The sequence below is a fragment of the Platalea leucorodia genome (genome assembly GCF_965183815.1).
Source record: "Platalea leucorodia genome assembly, chromosome: 7".
Taxonomy (NCBI): Eukaryota; Metazoa; Chordata; class Aves; order Pelecaniformes; family Threskiornithidae; genus Platalea; species Platalea leucorodia.
The window spans coordinates 36,276,020-36,295,408 of NC_138829.1; the positions used below are offsets into that span (position 1 = coordinate 36,276,020).

Here is a 19,389-nt window from a genome sequence, read left to right on the forward strand (position 1 = left end):
TTGGGGCCAAGCCGGAGCCGGGCAGCAGGGACAGCCGTAGGGCAGGAGCCAAGCCCCGCCAGCGACGGGTGAGCGAGCCCGGACGCCCTCCGTCCGGCAGGAAAGGCAGGGCCGGCCTGCAGCGAGGGTCACCTCCAGCTGCGTGCGGCTCGGCGGCACGGGGCGGCCCGCAGCCCCTCCGAGCCGGGGAGGCAGCCGCCGGCAGCGGGGGCGGGGGCAGCCCGGCGCCTCCCGCCGGGCCCGCGGCGGCAGCGGAACGCGGCGGCGGGCGCAGGTTGCGGAGGGCCGGTTTGAGGAGGGCACAGCGCGGCGCGGCGGGGAGCCGCGGTGCCGGCATGAGGGAGCTGGCGCCCGGCCTGAAGATGGAGTGCGACATCTTGGACGCGCTGGAGGCCCTGGGGTAATCGGGGAGCAGCAGCGGCCGCCCCTTCGCGGGGCGAGCGGCCGAGGGGCGCCGGCCGCCGCGCTACCCGGCCGTGCGCGGAGCGGGGCCCCTTCGCCGCGGGCGGGGGGCCGGGCCGGAAGCGGGGAGTGGAGGGGAGCGGAGCGGAGCGCGGCGCCGGCCGCGGCGGGGAGCCGGGGGGCGGCGGAGGGACGGGCCCCGCGTTCCGGCGGGTGCGGGGGGAGGCCCGGCGACGGCCGGGGCTGGGCCTCTCACCCCGCTCCCGGGAGCGGGGTCACGGCGCCTGCCTGGGGCTTGCCCTGGTCGTGATGGGGGGAAGGCGAAGGAAGCGCGGCTGCAGGGGCGTCTCTTGGGGCAGAGAGCGTTTGGAAGCGGTGGTGGTCAGTCGCACCGGAGCGACCGGGGGGGCAGCACCTCTGCGGGGCGTCCGGGCCTCCACCGGCGGGGCTGCCCGCCCGGTGCCTGCCTGCCTGCCTCCCGCGAAGGTGCTTCAGATGCAACAGAGCAGAAACAATGCAAAATTTAGTTTAATTTTCAGTTATCTTATTGCCCGTGCTCTGGGGCAGTGGGTTCTTCATGTGGGAAGGAAATTTGTTTGACTAAACGCTTGAATTAATACTTGAACTCTTGTCTGTTTAGCATGTATCAAGACATGAAACTCTGTTTTCACATACACATGTGATATGTGAAAATGCCTGCCTCCTATTTTCTGACAAACCATTTTGTTTATAAATTACCACTCATTTTTTGGTGTGTTTAAAGAAAGTCTGAATTATTCCTTCACAAAAGTAACTTACAAAGATTAATTTCTTTCAGTGTAGTTACTAACCAGCTTATAGTAAAATGATTTTAAAATGTGTATACTTTATGTTAAACTTGCCTCTTATCACTAATGTTTATCTCTGTGTGCAGGTACAAGGGTCCCTTGTTGGAGGAGGAAGCCCTGAACAAAGCAGCAGAAACTGGATTGTCTTCACCAGAATTTTTTGAGCTTTGTGTTTGGTTAGGTTCCCAAATAAAGTCACTTTGTAACATGGAAGAAAGCATCACTTCAACAGATGGTATATGAATGTTAATTTATTAAAGCAATTTAGTATTTGTTCAGTGGATTTAGACCCATGTTGTTCAGCTAATAGTGAAATTACAGTGTTGAAGTTTAGAAAATAGCTGACAGGTAGCCAAACTGAGGCTGATATTTGCATGTATGTGGCTCTTAGATTAAGGTCTTGTCTTGTGAAGTTTATTTCAAAAGAAAAAAAAAAGGGTGCTTTTGGGGTTTTTTAGATCTACATAAATATAAAAAGTATATTCATACATCCTGTGAATGGTTGTTATGTGTAATCATATTTTGATGGCTTAAATTCCAGTGCCTGGTGTTTTCAGCTAGTTGGTTCAGTGCAGTGTTCCATTCAGCACTGTGTGTAGATAACGCGAGTCGCTCGTTAGCGCTACCTGATTCTTTCTGTTGAGTGCTGGAACTTGGATGAGATTTTATATTGCTTATGTTTTCACAAAAAAGTAGTGAAACTAAAAACAACTATTGAAAATAACAGGCTTATGACTCCTGTAACTTGTTCATCAGAAAATTAATTACATTGATACGCTGTTTTGTGACATAAGCTGTTGACTTCCTAGTGATGTTCATTTGCATTCATGTCTTCAAAGACTGCTGTAGCATCACCTTCCTGTTCAAAGCACGAGTACAGTATTGCTGTAACTATTAAAAGGCTTGTCTGCTTGTATGTAGGACTTCTTTAAGAAGAAAATGTTACTAAGGTGGTTGGTGGTAAATGTTAGTCTGGGCTACTGAAACGTGCAATTTAAATGTATAAGTTAAGAAAATTCAATTGCAGTTTGATGTTTCTGTAAAAAGCCATTAGTTTTGTATTTATTTATTCCCATAGGTGATAAAGATATAGAGAGCTTCCAGCTTGAGATTAGTGGCTTTCTGAGAGAAATGGCTTGTCCTTATTCATCACTTGTATCTGGAGACATCAAGGACAGATTAAGAGAGAAAGAAGATTGTCTTAAACTCCTCTGTAAGTTATCACCATTTTTCCCATTTATAACCCCATGTATTTTACATGCATGCTCTATTGTTATTGTACAATTTACATTGAATAGTTCTTTATGTGTATTTAAGTATATGTGTACAATCATTACAACCTAGCTGAGCATGCATCAGCTCACTTCTGCAGAGGTGGAAAATAGAAAACTGTTAGAAAACTATTTTAGTAGAAACTAAAATTTCTTTGTGAAGTATGGTTCCACCTACTAAGGCCTCCTGATCCCTCTCTTGATCCAGTTCCAGCTCAGCTGAAACTGAGACCTTGCTTCCCGTGTTTCTGAGAGGTTTCTGGGCAGCTTAAAAGAAAATGCTATGTGATTTGAAGGTGCTGAAAGCAGGATTGAGGGAAGAAAAGTCTAGGTTTAAGCTGGACCTGGACAAAGGAGTAGCAGCAGGAATCAGTGTGATAATATGAAACTAGCCAAGGAACTAGGGGTCTGGTGGCGGAAGTGGGTTTAGCAGTTAATAAGATGTGTAGGCTGAAGGTAGGAAATCAGGTGAGAGTTAGTTCAGATAAAGAATGGGAAACTGATACTGACCTGTCCAGGAGAGAACTGAGAAAGAGTTTCCCTGTTATCATGGTCCTATTATAAATGTATATATTGTATTTGTGTATGAGAATGTGGATGCAGAAATATTCAAGTGTCTCTAAATCTGCCATTATGACACTTTTCTCCCTAGTATTTCTAAGTACAGAACTTCAGGCTTTAAAGATATTGCACAGCAAGAAGATTAAAGGCTCTCATTTGGAAAAGCACAATGAAATTTATCAGGAAGTGCAAGCTATTTGCGATGCACTGGGCCTGCCAAACTCCTCGTCCTCTGATATTCCTCCCTTGTTAACCAACGTGGAACAAAAGGTATGGGCTTTTATGCGTTCTCTCTTGTTGTGTAAGCATTATCTCTGTAAGCGTTCATCTTAGAGTTGAGGGCCCAACAGTCTAATCCATAAAAGCCCTAGCTAACAGGCGCAAAGGAATTTTTATTCTGAAAGCCAGCTTAGTGTTAAACTGTTTTAGTTCTGAGGTGAAGTATTGCAGCATTTCCACGAGGGTGCGACGTACCTGGTGAGGCATATTTTGCCATGCAAATTTAAGGTATGAGTTGAAGTAACATAGTTTTCCTGTTACCCATTCAAATGTGCTGCAGCAAGCAGAAGACTTTGGGTAATAACTGCATTTATGTACCTGTAGTCATTTCTGGGATGTATTTAAATTTAATATCCAAAACTTAAATTTTCGCTTTTTAGTTTATGAATTTCTTAATTGCAAGTATTGGTTGTTTTTTTAGTGCTGTTTCCTTAGTTGCAGAAAAGGATGAAAATGCCTGAATTACCAATAGCCAGTGAATAAGCCAACTTAAACCTTATTCAAAAGGATAGTTCGTTCAGTTTTGTCCCACCAGTTTCTAACTCGTTTCACTGATGTGATCCTTAACCTGACTTCCTCACTGTAGAATGTAAATAGGCACTTGGGGTGGAATTTATCTTCTCTGTCAGGCAGCTAAGAGTTTTGCTCTTTATTTCTCCCTAGTATTTGGGGAAAGAGTGGGTGACCAATCCCTTTTAAGAATTATGAGAGAGCATGGAATGAATCTCCCTCTGCTGCTGTGTCTTTGGGTTTAGTAATTTTACATGATTATGCTTCTTTTTTCCTTCCTCCTCCTCCTCTTCTCATCAGCCAGCGGGCAGTTGAACATTCGGAGATTTTTGGGGAGAGGGCCTGTTACTTGCATGGTTTTCTTACATCTGTACATCTTTAGTGTGACAAGACAAAACCTTTAATAGATTCATTTATAAAAAGGAGCATCCAGGTGACAGTGAAAATGCCTATTCCTGAACTATTAACTGTGCTTGATATGTTTAGTTCTAATGAAATCTTTATATCCAGTCTTTCCATTGAGTATTTTTGAAAGGATGAAGAAACAGTTCTAGCACTGTTTTCTGAGGATTAAAATGTCAGAGCTCCAGCTAATAACTAATTGATTGAAACTTGCCTAGTACTGTTGATCTCCCTCTGTGTGTGTTAGCTGTGTTTACATCCATGTGGGTTTGTAGGCTGCAGCCATGGGCAGTGGCCTTCCTTGCTCACTTCCTTGCTTCACTTCTTGGGTGCAGATTTAGATTCATCTCATGTTAAAGCAGTAGGACTCTAGTTTTGCAATTGCAGGACAGCAAGACCAGACCCGGTGGGCCAGTTCCTTCACGTACACAGAGAGAATCTAGAAGGTTTTCTTTGAGTTATTAGACTCCTAGTATCTGCCACCTTTTGCGAAGTCCAAGATTTCCTTTCAGATAGGATCACAGGCTTGAATTGGTGTGTAGGGTGCTACTGTTACAGTTTATGTAAACTGGTACAGTTTCATAAGTACTAAAATGAACAGAATCTTTAAAGCGTGTTATCTTTTTAAAATTTTTTTCTTCTTTTAATAATACTGCCTGAGCTATTTTGCGATGGTTTGCAGGTCTGTCAGTTCCACAGTGGTTGTACCACTTGTACTCACTTCAGAGCGTAGAAAGGTGGCAAAACTAGTTCATTCATCTTCTGTAACTCCAAATTAATAGTGTAATTTGTTCTCCGTATGTTTCATCCCTTACAAACGAAGGGGTTTTTTCCTACCTCTCAGGAGATTTTGTAGAATTTCTACTATATGTTTCCTTGTCCTTCATCCCTTACTTTAGTATAGGACAGGTTCAGAGTTATTTTGATACAGTACAGAGTCAGACGCCTACATTTGTAGACGTAGCTGCATTAGAACGGTGATACTACCAATTGGAATTCATTGGCTTTGTAAACATTTTTTTCAGAGTACCATTTGTTACTTTTTTTTAGATTCTCGCAAAAATTCACTTGAAATGATTGATTTCTTTTTCCAAATATGTTGTTGCTTCTGATTTAATTAGGTTCTGTGTAAAATTGCACTGTTGATTTTTAGTATTCTACTATATCATTTGTAATAAGAGACTTACATACTACTCTAGTATTTTTATTGAATTTGCAAATGTATCTGCAGCATTTCAACATGTCTACTCTTTGTCTCTGTCTAGCATCTTCAGCATTGTCAGTAGCTGTGGGAATAGTTCTGAGAATAGTTTGGCTGTGCAGCAGCAATCTACCAAAGGGACAGATCACACATTGTATTTTGGTATGGAACGTTAGAACATTGATTGTTTTAATAATTTGTCAGTTTATTGAAAAGACTAGTATAAAATCAGGATTGCTTTCTTCATGCAAACTATGAGTTTTGTAGTAGCTCAAACTTTGAATATGCAGTCATAGGAGGTACCTTTTAAATTTGCATCTCCTGTAATAAACTGAGGCAGTGGTTATCAACATAATTAAGAAAATGATAGGTGAATTGACAGTATTACAGCCTCCTACCACTAAATTTATTTTATTTTATTCTATAGCATTGAAAAACTAATAGTAATTTTTTAGTTGCTTTTTTTTTAAGATGCTGTTCCCTTATAAAGTATATTTACAAAGGGTAACTCTGGGAGGCATTCTGAAATTTAGTACCAAAAACCCCATAAATTCTAAATGAACATTGATCAAAGATTTAGAAAAGTTTATGCTGGTGTTGTGCTTTGTAATTCATGCTCACATCTGGCTTTTTTCCAGTCAAGATAGTGTGAATTTCCCACCTAATTACAAAGTGACATTCTAAACATTCTGTTTATTTGAAAGACTTCTAAATTTTTTTTGCCCACATAATTTGTTTTCTAATATGTGAAAAGTAGTCCCCTAATAATAGAGAATGAAAAGAAACTATAAAGGGTTATCAAAGAAATTAAATCAAAACTAAGCTAAAATAACATTTAAGTTGAAATATGAGAAGAATATCTTTAAAAGTATTTGGGAATACTTCCTAGAATTTATTCATATTTAAGTTAGTGTGTTGCTTTTAACTGTTAATGTTTAATAATTTTACAGACATAGTGGTGCCTGTACATTAAGTATCAGTGTACTTGTAGGAAACAAGATGAAAGAGTTGTCCTGTTCACCAGGCATAAAGGTCAAACAAAAATGTCTTTAAAGTTAGATAAATATTGAAACTAAAATGATCTGCAGGTAAATAGAAGAGAAGCAAAGGTTCGGTTAAAAATATTTTGTGCTTAAGATTTTAGGTGATCTTTCTGCAATTGTGCAGTACACCTCATGACTAATTAAGACAATGTTCCTTCCTTAAAGCGTTGATAGTTTAACTTAAATTAATAAAATTACACCTCTCTCCAGGTCAGGTTTTTTCAAAATCTTAGAAACCCTGGAGTTGCATGCATACATGATGTTTATCTGTGCAAATGGTGTTAAACATAAAAATTTACTGCTTTATTTTGACAGAGGGTAAAGATAATTAATAAATATATGGAACACGGTAGTGAAATGTGAGCTAAATTTTTTTTTAAAGGAGTATAGACTTACAAAACAGATGAGAAATGTCATGTTCAATACATAAAGATATGCTTTATTTGGTAACAGTAGAATAACTGTATATTTTTATACAGCAGATTTTGAAGTCAATGTTTTTGTCTCAAACAAATCCAATAACCGATTTGTTTTTAAACTATTTTTAGAGAGTCTGTGAACTTCCAAAGCAATCCCATAAATATTTAATGTTACCAAGGTCATTGATTACACAGTATGTCGAATAGTCAAATATATTCATCTCCGTCTAGCTTCCAATTAATTGGCTTGCTTTTTACAGCTGAGTGTCTCAGAACTTTAGGATGATTTGGCTGTTACAATTTGTTTTAGATTTCTATGAGTATATTTTCACTGCTCTTTTATCTGGGCACTGCTTTTGGTATTGTTCCCACTTACACATGTAGACTTCTTTCTGGGTTGTGGTGGTGGTGGCTTTTTTAAACTCCTGCTTATCCTTCTTAATCTAGGGCAACTGTCGTGTTCAGGAATGTGGGTTATAGCGTAGATTCTCACATCAGCTGTATTCCTGTCCTCTGGCAGACAGGTGTATGTCAAAGCTCTCGTACTCCTAGCCCTGTCATCAGTCAACACTGGGTGATGTATTCTGCAACTGTAAGGCAGCTCAGCTTATTTCACCGTTATAGTGGTAGGATATGCCCTCAGAGTCCTGCTGGTGGGAGCGAGGGCGTAAAGTGGAGATTCAGTAATCTGGGTATGACTTTACAGTGTGTCACAAACATGAACGTAGACCAGTTCATCGGTGAAAAGATTCCTTCTTAAATGTTGCTTGACTAATAAACCTGTCACTGGATAAAATTGCATAGGTATTCTCTTTAACTTGGAAAGAAAAGGTTGCAGAAGTTAGGGGGCAGTTTCCCAGTCAATAAAGGATTGTTTCATTTAGCTGCTCTTGTTTCTCTTTGTTCTGATTTTCACTGATTCTCTTCCTTAATTGTTCTCTCTAAACTTCCTTTCATTTTTCAGTTTATGGAAATCAGGAGCACTCAGTGGTGGGTTGGGTCTTTTAATTGCGATGGACTTGTGGTGGCAGAATGCATGGCTTTTGTATGTGGAGCCCAGTGTTTTATTTACCTCTTAGCTGCCCTTGCAGCTGCAAACTTGCAATAATTCTAATCTCTAGATAGTATTCAGCATCACTGGTTTCCAGATTTTCTTTCACTCTATAGCTATAAATTGCATTGAGGATTTGTTTTGGTTTTGTTGTGTTTTTTTTTTTTTTTTCAGCAGCAGCCAGTCTCATTTTGATAGACTCCCTTCGTTTCAACTCATCAGAACCTTTGAGGTTATGTTTCTGACCTTAATGGTGTATAGATGGACACCTCTTGCCTAATCGAATTTTTAATTCATCTTCTCTTTATTCCTTCTTCTGTACTAATTACTGATTTCTTCATCTCTTGCTGTCATGCTGATCTTTTTATATTGTTGGTTATTAACATTAGTTTTTGATTCTTCAGACATTTGTTTAAATTCAAGCATAGGTTGTGCTTTTGAATTTTGAAGTAGATTATGAGAGGCATCATGTACATGCTTCATTAAAATCAAAACAAGTTGGCTACATTTAGAAGACAGACAAATCAGACAACCTGGGAGGGCTTTTTGTAAAGAAAATAGAGGTTGCAAACAAGCAAGAATTAGCAGAGAAAGAGAAGTGTCGGGATCAGTGGGGTACATGGAACTGAACTTCACTGCTTATTGTGACCTCTTTTTTGGTATGGATGGAGTATAATAGCAGGGAATATAACAGTAGCTAGATGGCCACTTTTCAGATACCACTAGGCTGTCTTTTCTGCTGGAGTCAAAACACTTGTTTTCTCATCATTTGTTCATGGCGTAGTATTTTTTACTTCAGACTTTTTCCAGGGGTGTTGTGTCTTTAACTTGCCACAGTGCTGCCCAAAGGTAATGTGATAAGAACAAAATATACACCTTGGTTTTCACACAGAATTTGAGATCAGATTCTTTCCTTGGTATATGCAAAAAAAGGAAAAGGAGATAATTACAAAAACTGTGAAATATGAGAGTTGATTTATCAAGTATTCCTTTTCAAGTAGCTTTCTTTAATCAATTAACTTGGTGCTCTAGAATTTGATTTCTGTCTCCTAGAGTTTTTTTTTAATAGTGATCACTGGAGATGATATTTCTATAATATGTAGAGCTCAAAACTCTGACAAGATGAACTAAGATAGAACTGGAAGAGTGAGCGTTGAACCATAGCTTTGATAAATTTAATGTAAATGCCTGTGTGCCTACATGAAGTCTTGTAATCCTTGCAAATGTATCTAATGGCTGTCCTCAGCTACAGGTATTACTGTAGGTCATGTGCTACCTTAATCCTTCCTTGTGACGTGTAAAAGAAAATTAACTCCAGTTTTAGTCTTGTTTGACTTGGTTCCCCATAATTATTTACAAAAGCAAATGAAGATGTAGTTCTTCTCCCCATCAGACTGTGTGCAAAACTTGCAGGAACAATAATATGCATGCAGTCTACTCCAGCTGAAAAATCAGTTGGCCGGAAAGTTATGTACGAGCATTGTGGGCGTTCATGATAAGAGTTTTAGAAGAGCTGTGCCAAAGGAAGCTCCTTCAAGAAGAGGAGGTAGAGGTTTCTTGTAATGGGAGTGGAGAATGCAGTGGAGTTGGGACGGCAGAAAGAGAGAGCATACTTCATCCCCGATTATTGAGGGCAAAAACTAATGGAAGAAGTATAAGCAAGACTGATTTGGAGTGAATGCAGAAGTCAAACGTAATGTTAAATGGAACCAATCATGGGATTAGAAGAAAGTTAGTGAAAGAGAATGACCGCATACCTATCGTCTCTCCTGCCTTTCTTACTAGCACCCATCACCAGATTTTTGTAGCCAAGTCTAGCATTTGGCAACAGAACTCCTAGCTTCCAGTTGTTACGTTTCCTTAGTTGTAGTTGCAACACTTAGTAATATGTAAAATGAGTAATTTAACTGGTCCTACTGCCTGTATGAACTTGGTAAATTTGCCATATAGTTATTGCTCTACTGTAACTGGGAGGAGAAGTGGTGTGCCATAAAATGGTTTTGTATAGAGGTTGCTCATGTAGTGAGTGTATTTAGGAAATCATCTTTTTGTAATGGATGATAAGCCAGAAGATGTGTATCTGGTTTTATGAGTCTACTAAAACAAATGTGCTATATTTGATCTTACAAATAGCAAATTGTGATTGCAGCAAATTGTGCTGAAATAAATGTAAATATCATTTGTGTTCTGAGAAGCATGTGTTTCGTTTCAGATAAAGGACATTCTCTCAAAAGTTCAAAATAACCATGTGGGGAAATCGCTGCTAACAAAACCTCTGAATTCTGACCAAGTGGTAAAAAAAGCCTCTACATTTCTTTTCTGTGTTTAACAGGATGGTCAAAATTAATGCATATGGCTTCATCTAACTTTGTCCATTTTACAGTCGCTGTTCTATTGCTAAATATTAGTACTAAAATTGAATTGCTAAATATTAACAAAGTTAACCAGATACTTCCAGAATTAATGTTGTAAAACAGATTTTTTGGTTGATTCATCCATTTATTAACTTTCAAAATATTTTGTATCTACACACTACTGTAGCACTACACAGATACACCCCTAATAGTATGTAGTTTATAGCGGTCACCTGGGGATTGACATCTTAGTTGCTGAATGGGGTTAACTTTAAATTGACTTCTGTAACTTTACAGATTTGAATGTTTGGATTCTTTATTGTAACACTGCAGGAAAGATTGGAAAAAATCAATGATGCTCTTCGCAGTGAGTACGAATGTCGCCGACGTATGTTAATGAAGAGGCTAGATGTGACAGTACAGTCATTTGGCTGGTCTGATAGAGCAAAGGTAAGCTTGCTGTATTTTTTGCTTCCTGTAGGTGGGAGTCTGCTACAATTCCCCAGGTCTTCCTACCGAATATACATAGCGTGTAAATACACTTTCATTACTGTTGTCTTCTTTCCAACCAGTTTCTCATCCCTGGTTTTAACAAGTCCTAGATGTTGAGGAAGGGGAAGGATTTGACCAGATGGCACAGTCCCTCCTTTGTGACTGTTTATAGCTTCACAGTTATAAATTCTAGCATCCTCTGTTGGGGTTTCTCCCTTTATTAAGTTCACATATCCCCTTTTTCTTTGCTATATCCACCTCCCTCCAATCAAGTAAACTAGGAGGGAACCTCAGCATTCCTCGTGCAGGTGCAAGAGGAAGACAAACACTGGGCCTTAACATAGATTGAGTGCAAAGAGTGACTGCCCATAAAGTCAGTGAGATTACAGTGACTGCTACCTGTCTTGGATTCAAAGCTACTGAATAAACAGATGGTCAGTTGAACAGGTTATTTGAATAGCAGTTTGTATGAGAAAAGCACACGATTACTTGTAATCCTTCAGGTGGCTAAAAATTCCAAACCACTCCTCTGGATTTTCTCTGCTGGTATTGTTTTAATTGTGATCATTTCATTTGTACTATTTCCTAGCACTCTGTATATTAAAACATAGTCATGATTTAACCAGTCTGATATTTCTGAGCTGGAAATATATATTGTTTCTGTCCAAGAGAGTAGGGGGATAAGATACAAAAAGTTTGTAATTTGGTGAATATACGTGTGGGAAGCTGGAGACAGATGTTTTTGCTCAAGCTGCAAGATCAGCTTTCCTTCCAAAGGTTTGTGTAGAAAGCTTAAGATGGATAAGTCTTAAGATTTTGAAAGCTTACTGAAGGTATGGATTGTTACAAGTCTTTCTGGTGTCACAATTTGTCGTTGACACATGCAGACAGAATCAGTTTCATGAAGCTCACTAGGCATCACTGGAAGACATGAGTCTAGGTGCTGCTGTGCTGCTTTGGAATGGCTCACTATTTAATTTCTGCAGGGGTTGTGAATGCTTTTTTGCTGCAGGAAAGGAAAAGGAGGGCATTTAGCTCACAGAAGTCAGGAGATGTCCCTGTGTGTATAACTTCCTTATAGCTGTACCAATGCAACTATATATTTTCAAATTTAAATTATACTTCTAAAATGTAGTTGATGTTAACTGATGACTAACTTAAACAGACTAAAATTTTAAGTCACTTGATACTATTCCATTCAAATAACGTGAAAAACAATGAATACGCTTTCACAATAGAACAATAGTTCAAAGAGATTTTTAATGATGATGAGGTAGTAAGGTGATTCATTTTCCTGTCTTATAAAGGTTACATATTAATTCAAAATTACATATGATTTTAAATCTTTTTTTCCTTATTTCTCTTGTAGAAATATTTGTTTATAACTTCTTGAGGAAGGTTTTGGGGATTTAAAATGTTTTGGCATTGATAAAATTTAGATTTTTTTTTTTTTTTAAGCCAAGAGGCGAATCATTGTCCTTTTTTAATTTATTTGTTATCTTGCATTTTTTCCCCACCATTAAATAGGTATTGATGCCTTTCTCTGCTTTTGATGGTGTGGCATTTTTTGTGGTTTTTTTTGGTTGCTTGGTTGGTTGTTGGTTTTTTTTGTTTTGTTTTGTTTTTTTTAACTTGTACAGTCCCCATGAGGGGTAAGTTTGCAGATTGAAATGGATCCAAAATGGTGTAGTGATTGCCTAGCAAAACAGTCATGTAAAGGAACAGCACCTGTTGTCTGGTCCATCTGAGATCAAATTTGTTTTTACTCTGAAGATCATTCTAGATGTTTCCAGAAAGTGTATTTATTTTTCTTTTTTGTTAAACAAATGAAACATCAAAGCGTGTTCGGGGGAAAAAAAAAAATATCTTACTTTCTCCCTTTCTGAGTCTCACTTTTTCATGGTTTGCACAAGTGTTTTGCTGCATTGATACATTTTAATTTTTTTTCCACAAATTGACCTTACTTTGAAGCCGCTCTGTTTTCATCACATTTAGAAGTGATCTGTTACACATGGCTATGTAAAGCTCTTGAGAGAGCAGTTTGGATTCTTCAATTTTAGTCTTTAGATATGTTGGAAAACATCAAAGAATCTGTTTGATGTCAGGGGATAGGAGAGTTTCTTTTGTAATGGTGCTAAGTTTGAGCATCAATTAAACATAATCAGCAGCATTTTTTTGTCCAATAGCTCCATCAATATGAAGAGAATTGGTAACAACTGGCACGATATTTTGTAAGATAACCTAGATTTTCAGACATTACACCCTGAGTTCAAATTGAAACTTACTGAGACCAATACATGGTTTATGGTAAGTGTGTTTCTGTGTTTTATGCCTAGCAAGTAAGTTGTGTTTGATTTTATCATTTAGGTAAAAACAGATGACATAGCACGAATCTATCAGCCCAAGCGCTATGCGTTATCTCCAAAGTCAACTATTACACTAGCTCACCTTCTTGCTGCTCGAGAAGATTTATCGAAGATCATAAGAACAAGTAGTGGATCAACACGGGAAAACACAGTCTGTGCGATCAACAAGGTATACTTTTTCTTTCTGGATTGTGATAAAAGGACATGGGAGTTTACAGACCTATCAAAAGTAATTCTGGAATTATACTCTTTGCTTGATATTTTCATTTCTTTTTGCAAGATAGCTGGTGCTTTAAGAAAGGAAGGTTTGCAGCGTTCCAGTAAACATTGCAGCAACTTCTTTTTTATCTTATTACACAGTGAGTCATACAACAGGATGAAACAGTAGCCTAGATGAGAAGGAACAGTGGTTGGGGGGCTGTGTGTGTGTGTGTGTGTGTGTAAATGACATCTTGAGTTCAGTGGGACTGCGCACCTCAAGTTAAGGATACATGCACGTCTTTCTGGTATCAGTTCCTCGGCTGCCGCTTGCCAGGGTTATGTTGTTCAGTTCGCAAACCAGCATCTTTAGTTTATCAATACATTATAAATCGCAAAAGGTCTGTGGAAGTGTCATTTTGCTGCAAAGTAAAATTATTTGGTTTTCACTACAGTAATAAATCAACATTGTACTGCTTTCTTGTGTATGACAAAAGCTGAACCTTGTGAGTAATGACATTAGTTTCACCATTCAAATAGTGACTAAGCCTGTTTTTATTAATCCTTTATTTACAGATTTTTCTAAAGTTTTGTGGCTCATTTAGATACCCTTTAATATGTTTTGATCCGGAAGATTCTGCAATGTCTTAATTATTGTAAGATCTCAGAGAAACTTTTTTTTTCCTTGAGAGGACTTTCACTGGAGTGCCTGGGACTGACCAGAGCATATTAACATTCATCACACAGAGTATTTAGGAAATACAAAAACAAGAAAAAGACCTACTCGGATACCTCTTTGTTCTTCAACTTAATGTTTTGTATAACTTTGTCCAGTGCAGTCTCCCTTTTTGTACACTGAGTAATATCCACCAAAGTCAAGATCTCTTTTTTTTTGCCTTTTCTTGAAAGTGTTACTGCAGCATGTTATGTATTTTGACCGTTCCAGCTCTCTACTGTCGGTAGTTTCTAATCGAAGGCAAACCGGCATTCCTTTTAGAGTTGCGCATTAGTTTGCCAGTTTATGTTTTTTGCCAGCTGATTGGGTTTTGAACTTGAACTTTGAAATTTAAGTAGAAAAGCCGCATCATAAGGAGTCTTTTCTATATGAATTTATATTTATATATTGATACATATATTGTATATGAATTTATGTATATTGCTTATTGTAATACTTACACTTCACATGCATGTAGTTTTCTTCATAAAGATTTCACAAAAGTAATATGAGCTAGCTAGCTGCAGTTATTTCAGGTTTACAGGTGGAAAATGGGATCACTTTCGGAATTCTGTTGTGTGGGGGCAAGCTACAGGGACAGGAGATAGGGATTCTACTGTCAAGCTCCACGCCGAGGCAACTGTATTTCCTGCGAAGAGCAGGCAGACTGTCTTTACCCATAGGAGAAGAACCCTGTGGCCCTTCAAGTTATTATTTCTATTTTTTTTAAACTAAAAATGACCTGTTTATCCATATAGGTTCTGATGGGGAGAGTACCTGACCGTGGAGGCAGACCAACAGAGATTGAACCACCTCCTCCCGAAATGCCTCCTTGGCAAAAAAGACAAGAAGGTGGTGGAAGAGGTGGCTGGGGAGGTGGGGGTGGGGGTGGAAGGGGCAACTGGGGGGGTGGAGGGGGGAGAGGAGGAGGAGGTGGGGGTTTTGGAGGTGGGGGCTTCAGAGGTGGGGGAAGAGGTGGAGGTGGCTTCCAAGGTGGCAGGGGAGATTATGGTGGCAGGGGAGATTATGGTGGCAGGGGAGGTTACGGTGGCAGGGGAGGGTATGGGGATCCATATGGTGGAAGAGGAGGGGGAGGATACCGAAGATACTAACATACTGTAAATATTAACAGAGTAACTGGCAAAATATAGTGGTGGTGTTTACTGGTATCAGGAATTTAGATATGTTAACTTGGGTTTAGGTTAGAATTAAGTATGACCATATGAATCATTGCATTAGACCAACTGATGTTGTCGTTGAATTCTTTTAGTTAATTGAACAGAACTTTTATACTAAGATGTGATGACTAAAGTCCTTGTTTTTCGTACTGCTCCTATGGTGTTTTTTAACATATGTCATTTTATTTAAAATAAGCCTCAGAAAACTGAATAAAACCCTTTCTAAACAAACAAAAATATATTATTTAATGTTCAGGCCTCTCTATTGCATGTTGCATGTCCACTCCTGTGCTCCAAAATGCTGTGTAGAAAAAACAAAATAATAGGGCTAAGAATGAGATGGAAACACTTTTAAAAGACTCTAGAACACTGCTTTCAGTCGTTTTCTCTTCATCTAGTTTTCATGTGGGACGTGTAAATGAATTTTAGTGTCATGTTAAAATCCTTAAGGCTTTGGTCAAAATTATTCAATTAGGTTTCTTATTCTTCCAGAACCTCACATAAAAGTAACATTCTGAATTAATACTCTACAGAAACTAATAAAATCAGGTTGTGTGTTCATAAATATATTGGAAACTATTTGAAGGTCAGAGCGTGTACTGCAAACTCAGAATCATTGTGAGTTTTGATATTGTCTCTTTTGATTTTATCTGTTTTCCATTTTATTGGTGTTTCATAAAAATATTTTAAGATCAGATTGGTCAGGAAATTTCTGCAGCCATCGTGTCTGGTAAGAGTTCATTTATATATTCCTTCTCATTCAGCCTTGAGACATAAAGGTTGAATAAAGAACATAGCATTTCTTTTTTTTCCCTTCCCCTTTCCCCCATCCCTGCCTGCTCTGTGTTTGGGAATTGCCAACTGCCCAGCTAATAAGACATCTCATACAGCAGTTGCCCTTCCTCAGTGACTTCTCTCTCTCTTACTCTGCCAGCCAATTGGTGCGATAACCTAAAAGAAACTCTGTCTTGATATGGTATGGGTGCCTTCTCCTTCATGCGCAGTGTTACTCTAGAAAAAGGAGTTGGCTTTCATACAATTATGGCTGTAAACACATGTAGACAAGAATTAAATTTAGAGCTGTCAGTTAAAGAAGACGGTTTCTGTTGTCCAGCATCTTTTAGATCACCTCCCCTGTTGTGAGGTCATTCCTGAGTGCAGAGGTGGAACAGGGGGATGATGCCCAAGTATATATTCATGACGGTGTTTATCAGGGTCAGGTTACCAGAAGGAGATTCGGGAAGGTGTCTGATAAACATGGGGGGGCGTCTGTTGATTGCATAGCACGGAAACCTTGAAGCACTTCAGTTGAGTATGCAGCTGTAGGCTTAGCTGCAGGTTGAACGTCAGGATTTGATTTTGGTTTTGTGTTCCACAGGTATGAGTTCTTTCTGCACAGATTTCCTATTGGTGTCCGTATTTGGTATGCTTTAAAGATGTTTGTTATTTTACCTTCAGGAACTCGTGCATCATGTCCTGTTTCATAGGCAGCTTTGTGCCTGAACGTAAAGCTCTGTTCAAAATGAAATTTTTAGTTCTTTCAAAAGCCCGTGTCAGATTTTATTAATTAGCCATCACCAAACTTTTCATTTGAAATTTTCATCCAGATAGATAAACTTCAAAAGTTTCTCTCCTGTTATTTTCTCTCTGATCATAAGTCTGCTTGAGACTGCTGCTTGTGGTGTGATAGATACGGCCTTAGGCGTACTTTAGGGTCCCAGCAGGTGCCTAACAAAAAAGGGCAGGCGTTTTCCTTGCTGGAACATGTTAGCTTGGATGTGAAGTCTTGAAATAATGGCTTAACTTCACCCAACTGCTAGCAACATCGTTCCTTTGCCAGTTTTTTTCTCCACACGTTTCTGGCCTAAGCCGTTGTCGGCCTCTGCAGTCGTTACGGCGAGGCCCTCCTGGGTCACGTGGGAGCACAGTCCTGGTGTTTGCCTAATGCTCTGGAATAGCTCACAGATCGGTGATGCACCAAGTGAGACTGCTGCCCTTGGAGGTGAAGGGTTGGTCAGCAATGGAGAGAGTAGTTTTTACCCACCAAAGCCTTAACGTAAAATTCTGTTTGCTCATGCCAATGTTATTTTTTTGCTACAAGTAATTTCCAAACAGCAGTCAAGCATTTAGCTTCACCAAGGAGGTACGCTAGGAAAATCAAATGGCTTATCTATGCATAAAGATTTCATCAGTCTTAAGACGTGAAGTTGCCCTGGTTTAGTTGAACTGCTGTAAGTGCGTACGCGGACGTGCCTTGGTGCTTTTGCATGGTTTGTAGCAGGCAGGACAGGTCCACCTGCAGTAAACCATCGAGTGAACCAGCTATGTATGTGCCCACATGTAATTCTAACAGTTAAATTATTTCAATATCATCTCTCAATTATATTTACGTAGACCATGTCAAAGATGGAAACTTAAATAGGTTGGAGATTTTGTTTTTTAATCTGGCCGTTTCAGTTTTTCTTATATAATTCTAAAATGCGAAGCCAATAGTTGAAAACTAAAGTAAGCACCACCACATTTGATAGAGGTATCCTTTTCCGTCCTCTGCTGTCAAGAGTGTATGCTTTTAATTTATCAAAAGATGCAATAATACCATGAAAAGAATTGCTTTAAACCTCTTTTCAAATTTTGTATGTTTGTCTTGAAAAAAAGTATTTTCCAACGTTCTGTTGTAAGTAAAAGACTTTCATATATATGTTTGTGTGCATTTTTGTGTTTATTCACACTTAGTGAATATCTACCTGAATATTGTTTTGTTTGATAAAGAATTGAAAAAGAGGTTGGGGTTTTTCTCAGGATTTGAGAGACACTTTTGTTAACAGCTGTAAACACTGAGGAATAAAGTACTGTATTTGAAGTTGTTTGCATCCCTTGTGTAGTGTGATTTGGCTCCACTGTTGTGTGTTCTTCCTGGGTCTGTAAGGAGGCATTCCTGCTGGTGATTTACAACAGCGATGGAACTTACTTTTTATGATAATGAAAAATAACAGATATATTTTGACCAAAATGGAGAAGGCTGTAGACAGCAACGTAGGAAAATTTCAACAGAGAGGGCATGTCACAAATATATCCCTATAACATTGTCTGGGATTAAGGAATCTCAGTTAAATTTTATATTCGTAAAAAAAAAATTACATAGGTCTATATGATCATTACTTTTGTCTTTACATAAACTAAGGGAATATCCTCCAATTACTTCTGAAGTTTTCTTTTTTTAATTTCTATGATTATGAAGTAAACCACAACTTGTTTTGTATGTGCAAGACTGCAGAGCAGATTTGCCCATATAACTAGGAATTGTGGGTTTGGGAGTTAGCCTGCACTCCCTGTCCTCTTCCCTCCCCTCCCTCAGATGACTGAAGATAACTGAATGAATGTTCATTACCCCATCTACAAACATATTTGAGATAAGGTATTTTGAGGTTTACTACAAGGTAAAGAACAGCAAGTCTTTAGGGTGCTACAATGTGTAATAGCCGTGTAATAGCCAGAAGCCTTGCTTAAACTTGGCTATCATGCTGTGAAATCTTTTCAGAATTAGCATTCTTAACAGAAGTGAGAGATGGTGCTAATGAAGAATTGTGCTTGGTAATACTTGGAATAGTGAGTAGCAAAACAGTGTCTGTACTGTGCCAACCACTAAAATACCGAAAGAATAATGGGCAACTACCGAGCTGCCTCAGGCAAGGTTCCAAGGCTGACAGAAGGCCTAGGTTAACCCTCACAGGTGTCTCAGGTAACAGAGTCAAAGCAGATGAATAGAGGTGGTTTAGATTTCTTTGAGATACAAACTCAGAGGCGTGAAGTGCAATTTTAATATTTTTTCTATTATAAATATTAAACAAAAATCTTACAATTTATATAAAATCTTTACAATCTGTACACTTTTTCAATCTTCTCAAACAGCATTAAACCAAAAATTTTTCAAGTTGCCATAGAGATCAGTTACAACAAAATAACAGATTGCTACCGTAACAAAAACATATTTCCAAAAACATATATAAGCTACTTTAAGGGTGGTTGTGTTTAATCTGAATGTGAACAGTAGCTCTGCCTTGTTAATTGTGATATTAATCTATTTACTTTTATCTTTAAATAATCAGATTTCACACTTAAA

At 38.9% G+C, this 19,389-nt stretch overlaps 1 protein-coding gene across 1 annotated transcript; it reads left to right on the forward strand.

The window, feature by feature from the left end:
- The first annotated feature begins 290 nt into the window (after nt 1-290).
- On the forward strand, nt 291-18,052 carry FAM98B (family with sequence similarity 98 member B). Its single transcript, XM_082317964.1, has 8 exons — nt 291-400; nt 1,316-1,464; nt 2,308-2,442; nt 3,153-3,331; nt 10,179-10,259; nt 10,654-10,770; nt 13,180-13,347; nt 14,850-18,052. Exons 1-8 carry the CDS (start codon nt 336-338, stop codon nt 15,201-15,203), a joined length of 1,248 nt encoding a protein of 415 aa, XP_082174090.1. The 5' UTR covers nt 291-335; the 3' UTR covers nt 15,204-18,052.
- The last annotated feature ends 1,337 nt before the right edge of the window (nt 18,053-19,389 follow it).

Coding starts and splice junctions, on each gene's coding strand:
- FAM98B (XM_082317964.1), top strand. CDS start 336: ATGAGGGAGCTGGCGCCCGGCCTGAAGATGGAGTGCGACATCTTGGAC. Junction 2,443..3,152: donor AGATTGTCTTAAACTCCTCT/GTAAGTTATCAC, acceptor TTTTCTCCCTAG/TATTTCTAAGTACAGAACTT. Junction 10,260..10,653: donor CTCTGAATTCTGACCAAGTG/GTAAAAAAAGCC, acceptor GTAACACTGCAG/GAAAGATTGGAAAAAATCAA.